At 42.8% G+C, this 17,493-nt stretch overlaps 1 protein-coding gene across 1 annotated transcript in view; it reads right to left on the reverse strand.

Annotated features, from left to right (window-relative positions):
• Nucleotides 1–617: 617 nt before the first annotated feature.
• Nucleotides 618–17,493, reverse strand: part of ap4b1 (adaptor related protein complex 4 subunit beta 1) — a 21,191-nt gene continuing 4,315 nt past the window's right edge. Inside the window, 10 exon segments of the mRNA XM_080209925.1 lie at nucleotides 618–859; nucleotides 2,605–2,694; nucleotides 6,082–6,134; nucleotides 7,054–7,465; nucleotides 8,854–9,132; nucleotides 11,195–11,402; nucleotides 11,862–11,965; nucleotides 12,049–12,132; nucleotides 14,486–14,982; nucleotides 17,483–17,493. Coding sequence (XP_080066051.1) covers nucleotides 618–859; nucleotides 2,605–2,694; nucleotides 6,082–6,134; nucleotides 7,054–7,465; nucleotides 8,854–9,132; nucleotides 11,195–11,402; nucleotides 11,862–11,965; nucleotides 12,049–12,132; nucleotides 14,486–14,982; nucleotides 17,483–17,493 — 1,980 coding nt within the window.

A 17,493-nucleotide genomic window follows, 5' to 3' on the forward strand; every position in this document is an offset into this window, starting at 1 on the left:
GTTTGGCTTGAGATGCTGGATGGAGGACATTAAAAACAAGAATGAGAATTTTTACGTGAAGATGTTGCTTGATTGGGAGCCAGTGAGAGTCCAGGAGCACAGGGATGATAGGGAACAGGACTTGCTGAGAGTTAAGACATTGCAGCAGAGTTCTGTAAACCTCAAGTTATAAAGGGTAGAATGTGGTGACCAGCTAAAGGTCAGGCAATGTTACAGAGGTGGAAATCAGCACTTAGTGATGGTATGAAAATGAGGTTGGAAACTTATCTCGGACTAAGATCAAGTGTGGTATCAACATGCTGTACTTGGTTGAAGTCATTAGGTTACAATTTAGCTTCTTCTGAAGCAATTTTTTAAAGCGGCATCTTGGCCTTTTGGCTATGATACAAGTTAGGTCAAGCCTTGGAGGAGGAGCTACACCTACTCCAATCAGCTTGGATCATGTAGATCAAGCCCAAGACAGGAAGTGAGAGCCCTGTCTTGTCAGCTTGGATCGGGAATGTCTCAACTTGTTGGGACTCTGAATTGGCTTTAATTTGACTTGATTGGATTGAAATAAAGTCAACAAAAAAAACTTATCTCGGGCTGAAATGTGACAAGGTTGCAAACAGACTGGCCTAATCAGAGACGATTCTCAGGAAGAGGGGTGGAGTCAGAGAAGAGAGTTTGGTGCCGAGAATGAAAACAATAGGGATGGTCTTCCCAATATTTAGCAGGAAATTTCTGTTCACCAAGAACTGGATTTTGGATAAGCAGTCTGATAATTTAGCAACAGTGGAGAAGTCGAGGGAGATGGTCAGGTAGAGCTGATAGTCTTCAGCGTACACGTGGAAGTTGATACCGCTTTCAGATGATGTCACTAAAGGGCAGGGCATAGACAAGAAAAAAAATGGGGAATCCAGGGATAGATACTGGGGGGAAACCCCAGAGTTAACAGTGTGGGAAACAGGAGGCAAAGTCATGGAAAGTGATTCTCTGCCTATGATTAGTTAGATAAGAAAGGAAGCAGCCAAAAACAGTGCCACCCAGTTACACATCAATGCAGCGATATTGGAGGGATGGATTGGTTAAATCATGTCAAAGACTGCAGGTGGAGCAGAAGAAAAAATTTACATGGTCACAATCACATAGGATGTTATTTGTGACTTTCACAATGTTGTTCCAGCACTATGGCAGGAGCAGAAACCAGCTTAGAGGCATTCAAACATGTGTCGATATTCTCTGACTGCTCTAATCTAAAAGCTAGAAATTCAATAGGGTTTCACATTGTCTGCAATCCGCCCACTAAAATTCCACTGGCTGGCAGGATGGGAGAATTTCAGACTATGAAGTTCCAAGATCGATCTGGAACCTAACAAGTCCAGTGACAAAAGCAAGTTCTTTTGTCCAATCCCCCTCAACAATTCTCTATAAAGCACAAGTGATGCTCTGCTTACATTGACTTTGGGCTGAGTTCAGGCTCTGTGTTTGAACCCAAACAACTCATTATAGTTGAGCCGCTCTGTTATGACATGGGCTACTTAACAATCCGGTTTTTAGCATACAGGAAATCTTCAGAGTGGACATTAAAAGTCCTTTCAAAGGGTGGTTAATCTCTGGAATTCTCTGCCCGTTGAAGTGGTGGAGGCTACCTTGCTAAATATATTTAAGTCACGGGTAGATAGGTTTTTGGTAGGCAAGGGAATTAAGGGTTATGGGGAGAAAGCAGGAAAGTGGAACTGATCCACTTCAGATCAGCCATGATCTTATTGAATGGCAGGGCAGGCTCGAAGGGCTAGATGGCCTACTCCTGCTTCTTATGTTCTTTTCAAAATACAGAATCTAGCTTCTGTTCGTTACCTTGTAAACCCATCAATTAATTTTCATCAGCAGCAAAGCAACCCCCAGGACTGTGGCATACATCTACCTGCTCCATTCTAGTTCTGACTTGGTAAATAGGTGGGACCCCAGATTCAGCAAGCTGGCTTTTCTTAAGTGTTCACCATGTTTGATGGTATGGAAGTTTATTGCATTTTCATACCAATTCCCACTTCTCCAAATCCAATCTAGTCCTTGCCACTCCAGCCGATGCTAAATTCTTCCTCTGTGGATCCGAACAGGCGCCGGAGAGTGGCAACTAGGGGATTTTCACAATAACTTCATTGCATAAACTTTAAACAACTTCCAGCTTCCCTGAATAATGATCAGGAGTGACATCACAGGATTATTTTTCCTCTCCTTAAACCTCGATGCGGTGACACCAAGTGGGATCATCCCAGTTGCTGTCTCAGAATTGTTCTGGGTTGTTTAGTTTCTCAGTGGGTAAACTTACAGGGTGCCTTTGCCTTTCAGTTTCTCATTAGCAATTTACTCTGCAATGAGGCCCTCTGTTGCTGGCCATTCATACAGATGAAATTCTTTATTCACTCAACTTTCCCCTTTTGAGACCCTTTACTGGGATACATGAACCAAACACTTTCTTGCATCTAGTTTAAATGGTAAGTGTGTAGTGGAGAGTGGCTGAGGTTTTTGGTGTCCCTCTCCCGCCTCCTTCCCAATTAAGATCAGATGCCTCAGCAAATATCAAGAGTCAGCCTGGTTCCCTAACAAATTGAACAACCTTACATTCAAGTATCTTTAGGGTCTCACGTCTCTCTACTTTGGTTACATTTTCAAGCACTATAACCTCCCCAAGAATTATGCAACAACCTGTTCCTACAATTAAAAAATAAAGTGCATACACAATTAGTGTTTTTACTGAGACACTTCTAGCAAATTGATTCTTTTTAGTCGAGTAACTTTCCAACCCCTTCTGAGAAAGACATGCAGCAGGTCACACAGAAGGTGCTATTCCTTCTGTAAATAACAATATTGGAATGATCACAATTATGCAACCCTTCAAACGTTATCCTCTTGTGCATCACCTATTAGCTTCCTCCCACCAATGGTTTCAGCTATTAGTCCCTATAAGCTGATATTCCCTTCCTAAGCACCTCTTTCTCAATTTCCCCTCTTTTAAGACCCTCCTTAGAATCTCCCACCGTCTAATGTCTCATTTGGCTTGATGCCATTTTTGTCTGATTTAATGATGTTTCACTCTGTTCAAGGTGTTGGATTAAGTACTACTCTGTATAATCAGAGCTGCGTCTTGTATCTTTTTTCGAAGCTACTTTTAATGAATGGCATTGACATGATGGGTGGTATAGATACTGGGGGAGAAAAAGTGGAATCTGAGTTTGTGACGACTGTCAGTTTATATCAACATGGAGCTCAAATAGACAATGTCATCCAATTTATTCTCTGAGTGGTGCCGGGACTGTTGATAATTTCGAGTAAGAAGCCAGACTGCAGTTAGTACTGGGCAGAACCCAACGCCTGTTTGTCACAGTAATCAGTTTGGTGATGCTTGCAACTTCATAAAGAATGGTAAACAGAACAGAAGAGATTCTGAACTGTAGTAATTGTGGGATTTGTGATAATTTCTATACAGAAAACACAGCAGGACAGTCAACATCTGCAAAGAAATAAAACAAATATTGCCGGTGTGCCAGTCTTTCCCGATTACAAACACAGACCTGTGTTTGATTTCCAGCATTTGTACCTATTCTTCTTTCTGAAATCCAAATGATAAGTATTCTCTCTAGCCCAAAAAGCAAATGGATTGCCTGCTGTCATGTTTAATTACAAGCCCAGGAACAAATTTATGTTAATCAAAACATTATATATTGCTGTGAAGGCCTCTGTGGTCAAATAGCATAATATTATGTCTAACTGCTTGCTTGAAGAATTGACACTGGAATGGGGTGATGGGGAATGGCTAACTCCTGTGGAATTGTATTCCAATGTGTCTCTGTGGGGGGACCAAGAGTGCTGCATTCAAGTTTGCTCATAACACAAAGCAAGGTCAGAAATAAACTGCAAGGACTCAATGGGGCTGCAAAAGGATTTAAACAGATTAAGTGAGTGGGCAGGAACACACCAGATGGAAAATAATGTGGGGAAGTTATGGACTTTGTAGGAAAAGTGAAATATTTTTAAATGTGGAGAGATTGGAAAATGTTGGCGAAGGATATTCTTGTACACAAATAGAGAAAGTAAAACAAGCAGATACAGCAACAAATAGAAAATCAAATTGTGTGTTAGCCATTTATATAATAGGATTGGAATAGAAGAGTGAAGTCTTAACTGCAATTGTATAGAGCGTTGGAGAGATCATACCAGTAGCAGCTTGTCTCCTTAACCCAAAGATGATATACCCACCTGAGAGGGTCCACAACAACATTCAATAGACCAATTCCTGGGATGAGGGAATTGTCACATGAGAAGAGATAGAGTAGACTGAACTGATATTCCCTCAAAGTGACCCTGATGAAGTATTTAAAATTCTCAGGGAGCTTGACAAGGTTAATGCTGGATGGATTTAAAGTTTTACCTTGCTGGGGAGTCTAGAACTGGGGGAGGGGGCGGTCATTGTCTTAGAAAAAGGGACTGACCATTTAGGACCAAGAGGAGAAATTTCTCCACTCAAAGGGTTGTGAACCTATGGAATTCTTGATCAGAGAGAACAGCAGGTGCTCAGTTGTTTAGTTCATGTAATACATTTGGAGCGAGAGATCAGAAAGGAAGTTACAATAAAAAGGCTTGATTATTGAAATTATATGTATGAGGCACGAATTGACGTTGGTCCAACTGTACAGTGATCAGGAAGGAGAACCTGCCTCTTTTTAGCCTGGGAAATTGAAGCTAAAAGCACCTCCTGTGTTGTGAATTTTCAAAACTGCCAAGCCCCAGAATAATCTCCAGAAAGATCTGCTTCTCAATCGAGATGCTTCCTCACACCCACTCAAAATTCTCAGCTCAAACTGATCTTTTCCTTAAACTGAAGCTGCACCCGTACAGGAAAACATGTTACTAAAGAAAATGCAATTTTATTTCACAAAGGTGATAACCATAAAAATACTCCATTTTTTCATTGTAAAGTTGGAGGTACTTTGGTTCCAACCCCAATGAAAGCTGTACCTCAGTGACTTGCTCCAACTCTCCACTGCCATCTATTGGTAGTAAACACTATCTCACTGTGCTCCAAATGTCACTATCAGGTACAAAACAAAGTTAAAATGCTGTTTCTGAAGTCTGAAACTAACACGCACATTTCAATCTGCAAGATCCTAGGACCAGATAATAATTTAACCTGATTTCTTTTAGCGGTAAATCTTTCCCTCACAAAAGGAGCTCAGAGATGTTTTAATTTTCAGTTCTGAGGAAAGGTCGTGGGCCCAGAGCATTAAATTTTCATTTCTCATTCCTCAGGCTGAGACCAGCTGTGCATTTCAAGCATTTCGTATTCCACATTTCCAAATAAACGATGCTCTACCCAGTGGTGTGATAAGTTTCAATTGTGTCACCTTAACATAACTTCTCAATCAATTGCAAAATTTAATTGGAAGTCAGGGCAGGTCATTCATCTGTTGCATTGACCAGAAGAGTAAAACTTGAATTAGCTCTTCCTGTTCCTGCAGTTAAAAGATAAAGTGCCCACACATTACAGTGTGTTTACTGAGACACTACTAGGAAATTGATTCTTTTTGGTGAGTAACTCTCCAACCCGAAACACATGCAGCAGGTCACATACAGGGTGCTATCCCTCTGTAAATAATGATATTGGAAGGATCACAAATACATCTTTCTAGTAAAATGCTTATTGAAACTTTGTGTGAATTTAGAATTCACCACTTCTCACAGCTGCTCTCAGTGCAGTCAGTTGATATAAATGGGATCGACCCGGATACAAGTACACTCAACAACAGTGTTGAATGGGCTGGCTCTAAAAGAATCTTTGTTGGACATTTGTGTCCCAGATGATAAGAGTACAAGCAGTGTTCATGGACATATCACAATCTGTCTCTTGGTGTGGCTTTCAATGGGTGTCTCCGACAATGAAAAATATCAGTGATACATGAAGCTAAATGGCACCCAGCCGATTTACTGGTGTCAGGTTTGTAGACAGGGATTTTGGCAGAGGTACAAACAAAAGCATGCACTGCTGTCTACAATATTTCACATCAGGTGGTCTGCACCTAGGGCACTACTGAATTGCCTTACTTGCTGAACAGTTTCTATCGGCAAAGGCTCCATATTGTAAATGGCACAGAGCCCTGTAGCAATCATCAATACACAGAGTATACAAGCAATACTATTATTGCAGATCCAATTGAAATTTGATTAAAGATTGACCACAATGAACAAGCTCTAATTCCTGTATAAGGATACTAATATACCAGCAATCACTAGTTTAATATTGACCAAACTTGATATCATCTCCATCTGGTTGGGGAAAAGGGGAAAGCCCCTTTCACAACGATAACTGTAACTAAACAATTTTCTCTCAACTCCCCTGAACCAGCTGTTCTCCAGTAGATTTCATACATTATTTCAGACAGTAAATGCAAGTGACTCATCTGATGAAGGAGCAGTGCTCCAAAAGCTCGTGATTCCAAATAAACCTACTGGACTTCTTTCATTAAACTGTTTAGGCAAAGGGCAAGGGAGTACATCTGATAACCCAGTTAACATTTATCCATCAACCAATTTTGCAATTCAGATTATCTAATACTTCTCTGCTGCACACTTGCTAAAACTTGATGCTTTCTTTTCCTTTATAAGTTAGTGTATAGTGCTTTGAACATCAACTGAAAAGCAGCTTAGAAATGAACAATTGGTTCCGAAGAGAAAGTTTTCTTGAACACGCAAACTCCTAACAACTGGAGTTCCTTGGACTAAACCCACTTAGAATTTCGATTGAAATGTTTCCTGGCTATTAATTAGCTTCACCAATATTCTTGTACTTCAAAAATAAAACTGTTGTATTTATAAAATGCTTTACCACATCAAAACATTTCAAGACTATGTCATAAGATTAATCACTTTTGCAGTTCCAGCCAGACAGGCAAACACTGGAATTACTCTATTCCTCAACATTTTACAGCATTAATGAGTTAAAGATTAAACTGGCTTTTGTGTCAGTAAGGACAGCACTCTTCTCTGGCAGCTACTGAAATGTATTTGAGGTCTAACCTTTAGTCTCGGTCTAAGGCCTGTATTACGGACTTAACAACAGTGGTAAAATTGTTGAGCAGCTCTTCGTTGCTATTCTCCTGCTTAATGGTAACTTGTATGTCCCCTTTGCCTTTTGCAATTAACAGTTCAACTAAAAACAGTGATCCAGTCTCATTTCTGGCAAACAGGTAGGCTTTCCAGGGCTCTGCTCCAGCTCGGCTAATTGCAACAGGCTGGATGTGAACAAACTGAAAGGCTGACTGGATGGCATCAGGGCACAAGTCTTTGTGCCAGTCCAGGGTCACAACTTTAGCAGCTTCCAGATGAGTCCAGTGTTCTTCAAACTGCTCTGGCGACAGGTGGGCACTGGTCTCCAAACTGACTGATCCAGAGCCCAGGACCATCTCTTCCCTTTGCTCTGCATTTGTGTCTTTGGAGAAATGAAAACACAAAAAGTTACAAAGTCTGAACAAAAAACACCAATACCACAGAACATGCAGGCAATATGGAACAAAGTCCACCATCGGACAAGAAAAGCTCTCTTCTATCCTATTCTAAAGGGAGCTCCAGAAGCTCTTCGGTAGCTTGTTAAAGTAGACGTTCCTCATGCGTGTGTCTGGGCAGCATTTGTCAGGGTATTCAACTCTAGGGAACATCACAGTGAAGTCCCATCCTGACCTGAGGTCTGCACCCAAGCAGTTTTCCAACAGGACTTAATGGATAGTGATCATCATACCTGCTGCCCTCCTGAGCACAGCACAGTGCCCATCATGCTACCCAACTGAGATCAGCTAACTCAGCATAAACAAATTAAATCTGGGATTTTCCAGTCTGCACAGCTAAACACTACACGGATACCACTTCTCTCCATTCGCAGTTTGGTACAATGGACATTTAAGACTTTCAAACAAGGCATTTTCTCTTATTGCAAATGTCACTCATCAAAAATTGCAGGATGTATTAAACTATGCACAGTGGGGTCTTCACTGCATCAGAGAGCTGCGTTCCTACGGGATATGAACAGTGCAAACACAACACTTCAGGCAGATATACCAAGTGGTCTACACAAAAGCCATGGAGAAAACTTTAAACTACATCTGTTCCACATTAAGTACTGATCAGGGTGGAGCAGTTTGTAAAAAACTTTCCCTCCAGCAACTCTTGGTATGTAGGAGCACTGATTAAAACACACCCAACAGTCTCTCGGACAATCACTCGCTAAGGGACATATCAATCTCAGTGTAGTAGCTTAATACTAGTTTGAACATCTGGTGATGGTCAAACTGAACAATAAACCTTACTCAAAATTATACAGGGATCTGTGCAGCTAATGGAGAATAAGTGTTTGGTGAGATGCCTCTAATTTATACCTTCCAACAATAAATGTATTGCTAAACTGATTACAAATTTCACACCTGGAGCAAGTATTTTTAAAATGAACTTCAAATGGATGGCAACAAGAGATTAATGGTAAGAACTTGCATTTACCGATAACCCCTCAAATAAAAGATTTTTACAACATGGCACAGAGGAGAGAGTGAATGGACTGAAATCACTGAAAAGATAAAACTTGAAGAGCTTTTGATTGCAGGAATGAAAATAGGAAGGCAACATAGGAGAGAGCTCCATAGGGCAGGTCATCATGAATGGAGGAGCTGTCACTGCTGGTGGAATTCATAATAACCCAATGTCAGAAACAGAAGGCCTGAGGAACTGGAACTTGCAAATAGAAAGGCACAACTCCAATGCATAGGATGCCATGCCATAATTGATTGATAAGCAGCTCCGGCCTGGAGCAAAACTTAATAAACTCCTTACCTGTCTCATCTGACTTTACTGCTGTCACCTGCAGGATTTCTAAGGAGTCCCCTTTCTGTGCTGTTAAGCGACCCCATTGTTCTTGACCATAGATGGGTATTAGTGTGTTAAAGTCGTTGGCCCAGGCATTGATTGCCTCATTGGCTTTACCACTTATTACATCCAAAGATGGATCAGATTTTGGTCCACAGACTACTCGCTTGGCCTCGTCAACTCCTTGTTGAAGCAGCCGATAGTATAGCAACCCACGATCGCGCACAGCCATATCCAGCTCTTCCTCTGTCAACAAAAGTGAACAAATGTCTGTGGTGAGAATAGCAGTAGCTATGGTTAGCAATCTTAGAAAACCCCCAAGTGATTCGGAAACACACTACCCGAGCCATAAACCCAACGAGGTGTCAGATTTGACTCCCAGTCTGCACTGAAACAGCTGATAAGACATGCACTGAAAATATGCGAATGAAAGTCTAGTAAGAACACTGGTTATGATCTTCTTTGCCATCAATTGCTGTTTATGCTGACATCTAATACCAAGTACTGGAAAATCACAAGAACACAAGCAATAGAAGCAGAAGTGGGCTACCAGGCCCTTCAAGCCTGCCCCACCATTCAATACAATCATGGCTGATCTACGCTAGTCTTAGCTCCTTTTCTGTGCCATTTCCCCATAGCCCTCCATTCCTCAATTTATCAAATATTTATCCACCTCCATATTTCAGTGACCCAGCATCCACTACTCTCTCTTCTGCGAGAAGGAATTTCTACGCACCTCAGTTTTGGCATCAATGGACAAAGTGAAGGTTCATCTGAGTTTATCCAGCAAGTAGCTGAATTACACAGACTAGAAAGATTCCATGTTTGATTGCAATGTGGAGGGTTTACGAACGTCAAGGCAGAAATGGTACACTCTGCATAATTAAGGGCAATACACTCATCAGGATGTACATACTGGGTGTGAATAGGATCAGGTTTTGGCTGTGAAGCTCCCATGTTTGTATAGGCCATCAATAATCATATTTTGGGAAAGTACTGGAGGATGACCACTAACTGTGCAGCGAAAGAAGGGGGTCAATAGTTTCTGGGGAGTTAAAAGAAAATTAGCAAGGAGGCAGAGAGGTAGAAAACCACAAGTTTGTAAAACAAAATACCATAATTTAAAAATTGAATGATTAAATAAATTGTAGTTTGAAATTCATAGAAACCTAAATTAGGTTTTGCTCACTCTGAATAACATTCCAAAACCTGTCAGGAAAACTATTATTTCAACAGGAATAAATCATTTTAAGAGGAACAACCCTTCCACAGTACTCCCCACAAGCCTTCCTAAAAATTACAGAATCGTGAAAATATTTATTCCTGTGCAAGGACTGTCCAGCTCCCATGGAGACTGGCTATTCTGGATTTTCTTCTCACCCAGTGACCATGCAGCTAATCCAATGATGGGTGGTTTTTCTGGCCTTGTGTTCAGTTATCTCCAAGGCTGATCATGTTCACAACTTCCACTCAAAGTGCACTGAACTCTTTTTTGGGACAAGGGAGCTCCTTTCCATTGGTGTCGTGGCTAAACAGGCCAGAGATGAAAGACGAAACTCACTTTTTAAACTAAGGAGCAGAAAGATTTCCTAACTATGTGTTGGTTTTTACATCAGCACTGAGACGAGTTCTTGTGAATAAGATGCGCTACTGATGTTTTTCAGCCCTTTTAAATACAATGAAACTACACAAGATTTCCCCACTCATCACTTCATTCTTTGCCTCATGTGCAGTTGCTCTTGCACATCTTAAAATACAGACTCTCCAACCTAAACAAGTTCTTGCTAACCAATTAAAGACTTACCAGCAATGTGAAACCTCAAATCAACAATATCTCTGCACCAAGGATCTCACATTTTTTAAACAGTAACTGCCTATGCTGCCCACAGCCCACAACAACTGAGTCTCAATGAAACATGGCTGCAAGTAACAAGACACCAATTTATAACTGCCATCAAACAAAAACAGTAAAAGTCTCACAACACCAGGTTAAAGTCCAACAGGTTTATTTGATAGTAAATGCCACAAGCTTTCGGAATGCTGTTCCTGTGTGTGCCTTTATATGCCCTGTTTCAGATCAGAACTCTCCACTCACCTGACAAAGGAACAGCATTCCGAAAGCTTGTAGCATTTACTATCAAATAAACCTGTTGGACTTTAACCTAGTGTTGTGAGACTTCTTACTGTGTTTACCTCAGTCCAACGCCAGTATCTCCACACTGAACAAAAAGACAGAATAATGAGGTGAAACTACTACAGAGAACCTCCCCCCACTGCCCACAACCCAGAGTATTCACACAACCCATACCAATAACATAATAAAGTAGCCTGCCCAGCGTGTCTTGACATTCAGCTGGGCGGCTCAGGAACAGGCGCACCATCGCTGTGAGCAGCTCCAGCTTCACTGCTGCAGAGGTCTCCATTTTCAGACTGTCCACAAACTCCTCCAAGACGTAAGGAGCATTGGGAACCTGCTCTCCATGCATCCCAAGGAGCCAGATAAGGGCCTGCTTCCCCTGGTTGGAGAGGGGAGGGGGTGGAGGGAAGAACAGAGAGAAGACCTTAGTTAATTTGTTTGGAAAAGAACCATTCTCTAAAGCTTTACTTCAAATCTTGCAAGTCTCCCAGGGCCAAGCTTTTCTGTAGCAATCCGTCTAAATGCTATTCAATTATTTGTCTGAGTCCACCGTGTATTGGTAAGCTATATGACCATGGGGATAACCCAGATCTAAGTCTTGTCCGATATCCACATGATTCTAAAAGGCACGGGCATGGGTTGAACAGCTGTGGGAATTCTGGCTCAGTGTTTCCATCTCAGCCACACACTTTACCCCAGCGTGGGGACAACAAAATCAAATGCATTAATCTGGCTGAGACTGGCTAAGGTTTTTAACTTGGGACATTTCAGGTAAAAAGTGAAAAGCCCACGCAGGCCACTATAAACACAAACTGTTATCACATTCCTGTTAACATACCTCACTGTCTTGAATGTTCTCCTCGCAGCCTGGTAGCGCCTGGCATACAGTCACCGTACACTGGGGACACAGCCATACAAGGTCACGGAAAGTTTGAACGACAGCTGAAAACACAGAGAGAAAGACAAGTTGAATGATGATAAATTGGAGAAAATATTGATGGCGGGAGACTGGAAGAGTGTTATACCTGAAGTAATATGTTCCTGCTTGAGGCCCAGCAGCCCTGTCAAAATAACCAGACACTTTTCACTGTACGTCTGTGCAATACGACCTGGGAAAGACAACATACAATTATTGAGATGACGAGACTCCTGTAACATTCTTCACAAAATATGCTTTCCATAATATCTTTTCTTACATATTAACACAAAAACCTCGCCTACAGCATGGGCTCTGGTTCCAGTAACCCCTTTTGGAGATGACGGAATTGGATAAATGTTGGGAGGGGGAGGGACTGGGTTAGGTGACATTTTCCACTCACACTCGCATTGGTGCAGCCCACCTGCAAGAGTTGGTAGAGGGTGAACATAAGAACGAGAACAGGAAATTCAGCCCCTCGAGCCTGCTTCGCCATTCAATATGATCATAGCTGATCACATCTCAGCCTCACTTTCTTGCCCATTCGCCATATCCCTACAACCCATTACTAATTACAAATCTGTCCATCTCAAGTTTATTCAAAGTCTGCATCTACCGCATTCTGGGATTGTGCGTTCCACAGACTCACCACTCTGAGAGAAGCTATTCCTCATCTGTTTTAAATCTGCTGCCCCCTTACCCTAAAACTATGACCTCTTTTTCTAGATTGCCCCACAAGAGGGAGCTTCCACTCTACATCTACCTTGTCAATACCTTTGACCATTTTATACACCTCAATTAACTCTCCTTACATTTACAGCTTGAACTCAATCTCACTTCAGAAGACAAAGCCCTCATGAACAGAGGGTGACCTCAACAGCAAACAGAATCCTTAAATGGGGGATAGGGCAGTATGTTAGAAGAGTAAAATAAAAGGGCGCAAATAAAAAGCATGCCGGTGAAGCCCAATAAAGCAATGATAGAAAGAATCGGTTAAGTCAATAGTTTAGTATTACTTCACATGTTGCAGTACTAACCGCATTAGTCAGAGGATATGGAAAGGCCTGATCAATTGTACAGTGCTGTGACTTGTTCAGGTCCATGAGAATCAGGCAGTGCAACAAAGAACCATGAGACTGGCCCTGAGTGTCCTTAGGAGCTGTAGGGAAAGACTGGAGAGAATTACACTTTTCAATTTAGGGACGTGACTATTTTTTAGTTCATGGGATAGGGGTGTACTGCCAATCCCTAAATGCCCTTGAACTGAGTGGCTCCCTCAGCTATTTCAGACTGCATTTAACCTGCGAATCTGGAGTCACACGTAGACCAGATCAGGTAAGGATGGCAGATCTCCTTCCCTAAAGGACAATGGCTTCAGGATCATCATTAAGCTTTTTAATTCAAGACTTTTAAAAATAAGTACACCACCAACCATGGTAGGATTTGAAACCAGGTCCCCAGAGCATTAGCCTGGATCTTCAGCCCAGTGACAATACCATTGTGTCACTAACCAAAGAAATTATCTTATAGAAATTCTAAGATAGCTGATGATATAGGATTTTTAAAAAAATTACAACTGCAGGAGTACAACAAGGGAACAGAACTTCAAACTAAGAACAATAAATTTATGCTCCGTGTCAGGGTTAGAGTGCTCAATGCATAGAACAGACACAGAGAGCAATGAGTGCAAAAGACTGGCATCATTTAAGGGGTAGATTAGTGCTGCTAAGAACTGCAGGTTCCACCTTCACTGATGGGCTAAATTGTCTTCCTCAACTGTAATTATCTTGCAATGTTAGTCGCATCCAGAGTTTAAAAATAATTGTCCAAATTTATGGTGCAACTTGGAGATTTTATCAAATGAACACATTTCAGTTAAGAAACTGAAGTCCAGCATTTAGCACATGAGCAGATGTCTAAGGACTTCCAATCATAACATTGTATTTGGATCAGAGTGACAGTGGATGACTGTTGAATGGCTACAGAGAGCTCAGTGGCACCACCAGAAGGAACCTAGCGGTACAAATGCAAACGGAAGGCTGAATCAAGTCATGTGAGGTGAACCTGAGGTTTCTCTGGTAGGGAAAGATGCTGTCTCCCAGGCCAAGCACAACGACTGTGTTGGTCTTTACCATTTCAGAAATCAGGATGCAGTGGCACTTCCCTGCAATCCAGCCTCTGGGACTTTCACAATCAGGACTTTCTGGGTTGCAGCTTCCTGCATCAACATCAGCACCAAAATGGTGTTCTCTGGGAAAACCTAGGCACCACCATGACCAGGTTAACATGCTCAGGTCAAAAACTGAGCAGGTTAAGGCCCTCCCACCCTGTGCTATGGCACAGTAATGCAACTCCAGTTGTGAACAAACACCGCAATGCAGATTTGTCCCATTCTTAGCTAAAATAAACAAAATAAATGACAAACTTGTATTCTACCTCAGCACAAAATAGGAGTAGTACTTGAATGGATTTAGGGAACTAACTTATTGGGTCTAGGGAACAGCAGTGCTGGGTTAAAAGACGTGAAAATGAAAGCTGGATGGTACCTATATTTAAAATGGCCATCTGGGCTAGCTCTATAGAAACATCCGTGCAGTAGGTCTGTAGCTCCTCAAGTATCTGCTGGACATTCTCATCATTCACCAGATCCGTCAGAATCTCCATCTTCTGGTATTTGATGTAATTGGGTTCAGAGTACGTGCAGAAGAACTTCTTGTAGTGCCCACTGAAGTGCCCAGGCAAGCTACGAAGGATCTCCCGTGTGTGACACAAGCCCAGGAAACACAGCTCATGGCACTCAGAGGTACAGATGGCCAGCAGTGGCCCTTTAACCCGTTCCAGAATGTCCATCTGCACACTGGGGAAATCTTCAGACAGGAGAAGGAAAAGTTTGGTGGTTGCTATGACAACATTCGGCTGACTGCTCTTGAGAAAGCTATCGAGTAAATTCAGGATAGTGAACACTTCATCTTCAGTTCGGGTCTTGTAGCGAACCAAGAATGCCAGCACTTCACTCTGCCCCCAGTGATCCAAGTCTTTCATTCTAAAGAAATAAATAAACACAAGCAGCATTCCTTAATAAAAACACTCCAGCCCTCAATCTAAATACTCCTTGTCCTACTTATCCCACAATCCTGAAACATTACCCTCCTTGCCAGAAGACACACACATGGAACATGGTCTTTCAGTACTTCACCCACATGGAGCTAGATAACGACAAGTTATTTGGTCAAAGGAGAAATTACAAGTAAACCTAACTCTGTCCTCACAACAGGTACTTTACAGCAACAATCATTAGATATATAAAAAGGAAGAGGCTGGCTAGGGTGAACGTTGGACCCTTAGAGGATGAGAGGGGGGACTAAGTGGTAGGGGATGGGGAAATGGCTGAGGTCTTGAATAACTTTTTTGTTTCGGTCTTCACGGAGGAAGACATGAATAATTTGCCGGGTGTTAGCGATGGAAAGGTGGTAGGAGTGGAGGGTCTCAATGACATTGTTGTTACTAGAGAGGCGGTGCTCGACAGACTGGAGGGACTGATTGTGGACAAGTCCCCAGGATCGGATGGAATGCATCCGAGGGTTCTGAAAGAAATGGCGGAGGTGATAGTGGATGCCTTGGTGGTTATTTTCCAGACGTCGCTGGATTCCGGGAAAGTGCCGGAAGATTGGAAAGTGGCTAGTGCCAGGCAAAAGGCAGGGAATTATAGGCCGGTTAGTTTAACGTCTGTTGTAGGTAAAATGTTAGAATCCGTCATCAAGGAGGAAATAGTGAGGCATCTTGAGGGGAATTGCTTGATAGTGCAGACGCAGCACGGTTTCGTTAAGGGGAAGTTGTGTCTGACAAATTTATTGGAGTTCTATGAGGATGTGTCTCGGGCAGCGGATAGAGGAGAGCCAGTGGATGTGGTCTTTCTTGATTTTCAGAAGGCGTTTGACAAGGTACCTCACAAGAGGTTATTGCAGAAGGTAAGGGGGCATGGAGTTGGGGGTAGGGTGTTAGCGTGGATAGAGGATTGGTTGTTAAATAGGAGGCAGAGAGTGGGGGTTAATGGGTGCTATTCGGATTGGCGGTTGGAGACTAGTGGAGTGCCCTAAGGGTCAGTGCTGGGACCTCAGCTATTTACCATTTATATAGATGATCTGGAGGAGGGAACCGAGTGTATGGTGTTGAAATTTGCTGATGACACCAAGATTGGGGGAAAGGCAAATTGCGCGGAGGGTGTGGAGAGTCTGCAGAAGGATCTAGATAGGCTGGGCGAATGGGCCAGGAAATGGCAAATGGAATTTAATGTTGGCAAGTGCGAGGTGGTCCACTTTGGTAGGAATAATGGTAGGAAGGACTATTTCTTACGTGGCGAAAAACTGCAGCAGGCGACAGTGCAGAGGGACCTTGGGGTCCTTGTGCATGAGTCGCAAAAACCCAGCCTGCAGGTGCAGCAGGTGGTCAGGAAGGCTAATGGGATGCTGGCCTTCATAGCGAGGGGGATTGAATATAAAAGTAGGGAGGTCTTGCTGCGGCTGTATAGGGCATTGGTGAGGCCGCAGCTGGAGTACTGTGTGCAGTTTTGGTCGCCGTACTTACGCAAGGATATTTTGGCCTTGGAGGGAGTGCAGAGGAGGTTTACTAGGCTGATACCGGAGTTGAGGGGGTTGAGCTATGAGGAGAGGCTGAATAAACTAGGCTTGTACTCGTTAGAGTTTAGAAGAATGAGGGGAGATCTCACTGAGACGTATAAGATGATGAATGGGACGGATAGGATAGAGGTGGAGAGACTCTTCCCGCTCAGAAAGGACAGTAGGACTAGGGGGCACAGCCTCAAGATAAAGGGGGGGGGAGGGGGGTTTAGAACGGAGTTGAGGAGGAACTTCTTCACTCAAAGGGTGGTGAATCTCTGGAATTCTCTGCCCGTTGAAGTGGTGGAGGCTGCCTCGCTAAATATTGTTACGACGCGGGTAAATGGGTTATTGATAAGCAAGGGGATTAAGGGTTATGGGGAGAGGGCGGGAATGTGGAACTGAGCCACGACAGATCAGCCATGATCTTACTGAATGGCGGGGCAGGCTCGAAGGGCTAGATGGCCTACTCCTGCTCCTATTTCTTATGTTCTTATGACAACCTGGATTTAAACATTTCTGTTCTGACTAGGTTAGTCAGCTTTGCTCCTGATGTCTATCCATTGACTAGTGCTTGATGGTGTGGATGACAGTGAATGATCAGGCTGTGCTACCTTCAAGGTAGCAAGAAATAGAATAGGATGGGGATGGGGGGGGGGGGGGGGTGGGTGGGTGGGGGTGCAGAGTGAGAGAGAGAGAGAGACACACACACACAGACACACACACATTTCTCACCATCACCCTTGGGAGTGGCCTGTAAAATAACCCCAGGAGCTGGGAGACAATTATTCGTTCTACTTAGATACAGTGTTCATTTCTACCATTTTGACAGATGCAGAAATCTACGTGGTGATCTAGAAACAGAATATTGGGCAGCAAAATTGTCATTCTCACACACAATATTTAGAACGTTGTGACTGAACAAACCTGTTTAAAAG

This window comes from Carcharhinus amblyrhynchos, chromosome 22 (genome assembly GCF_965287045.1).
Source record: "Carcharhinus amblyrhynchos chromosome 22, sCarAmb.v2.hapA, whole genome shotgun sequence".
Taxonomy (NCBI): Eukaryota; Metazoa; Chordata; class Chondrichthyes; order Carcharhiniformes; family Carcharhinidae; genus Carcharhinus; species Carcharhinus amblyrhynchos.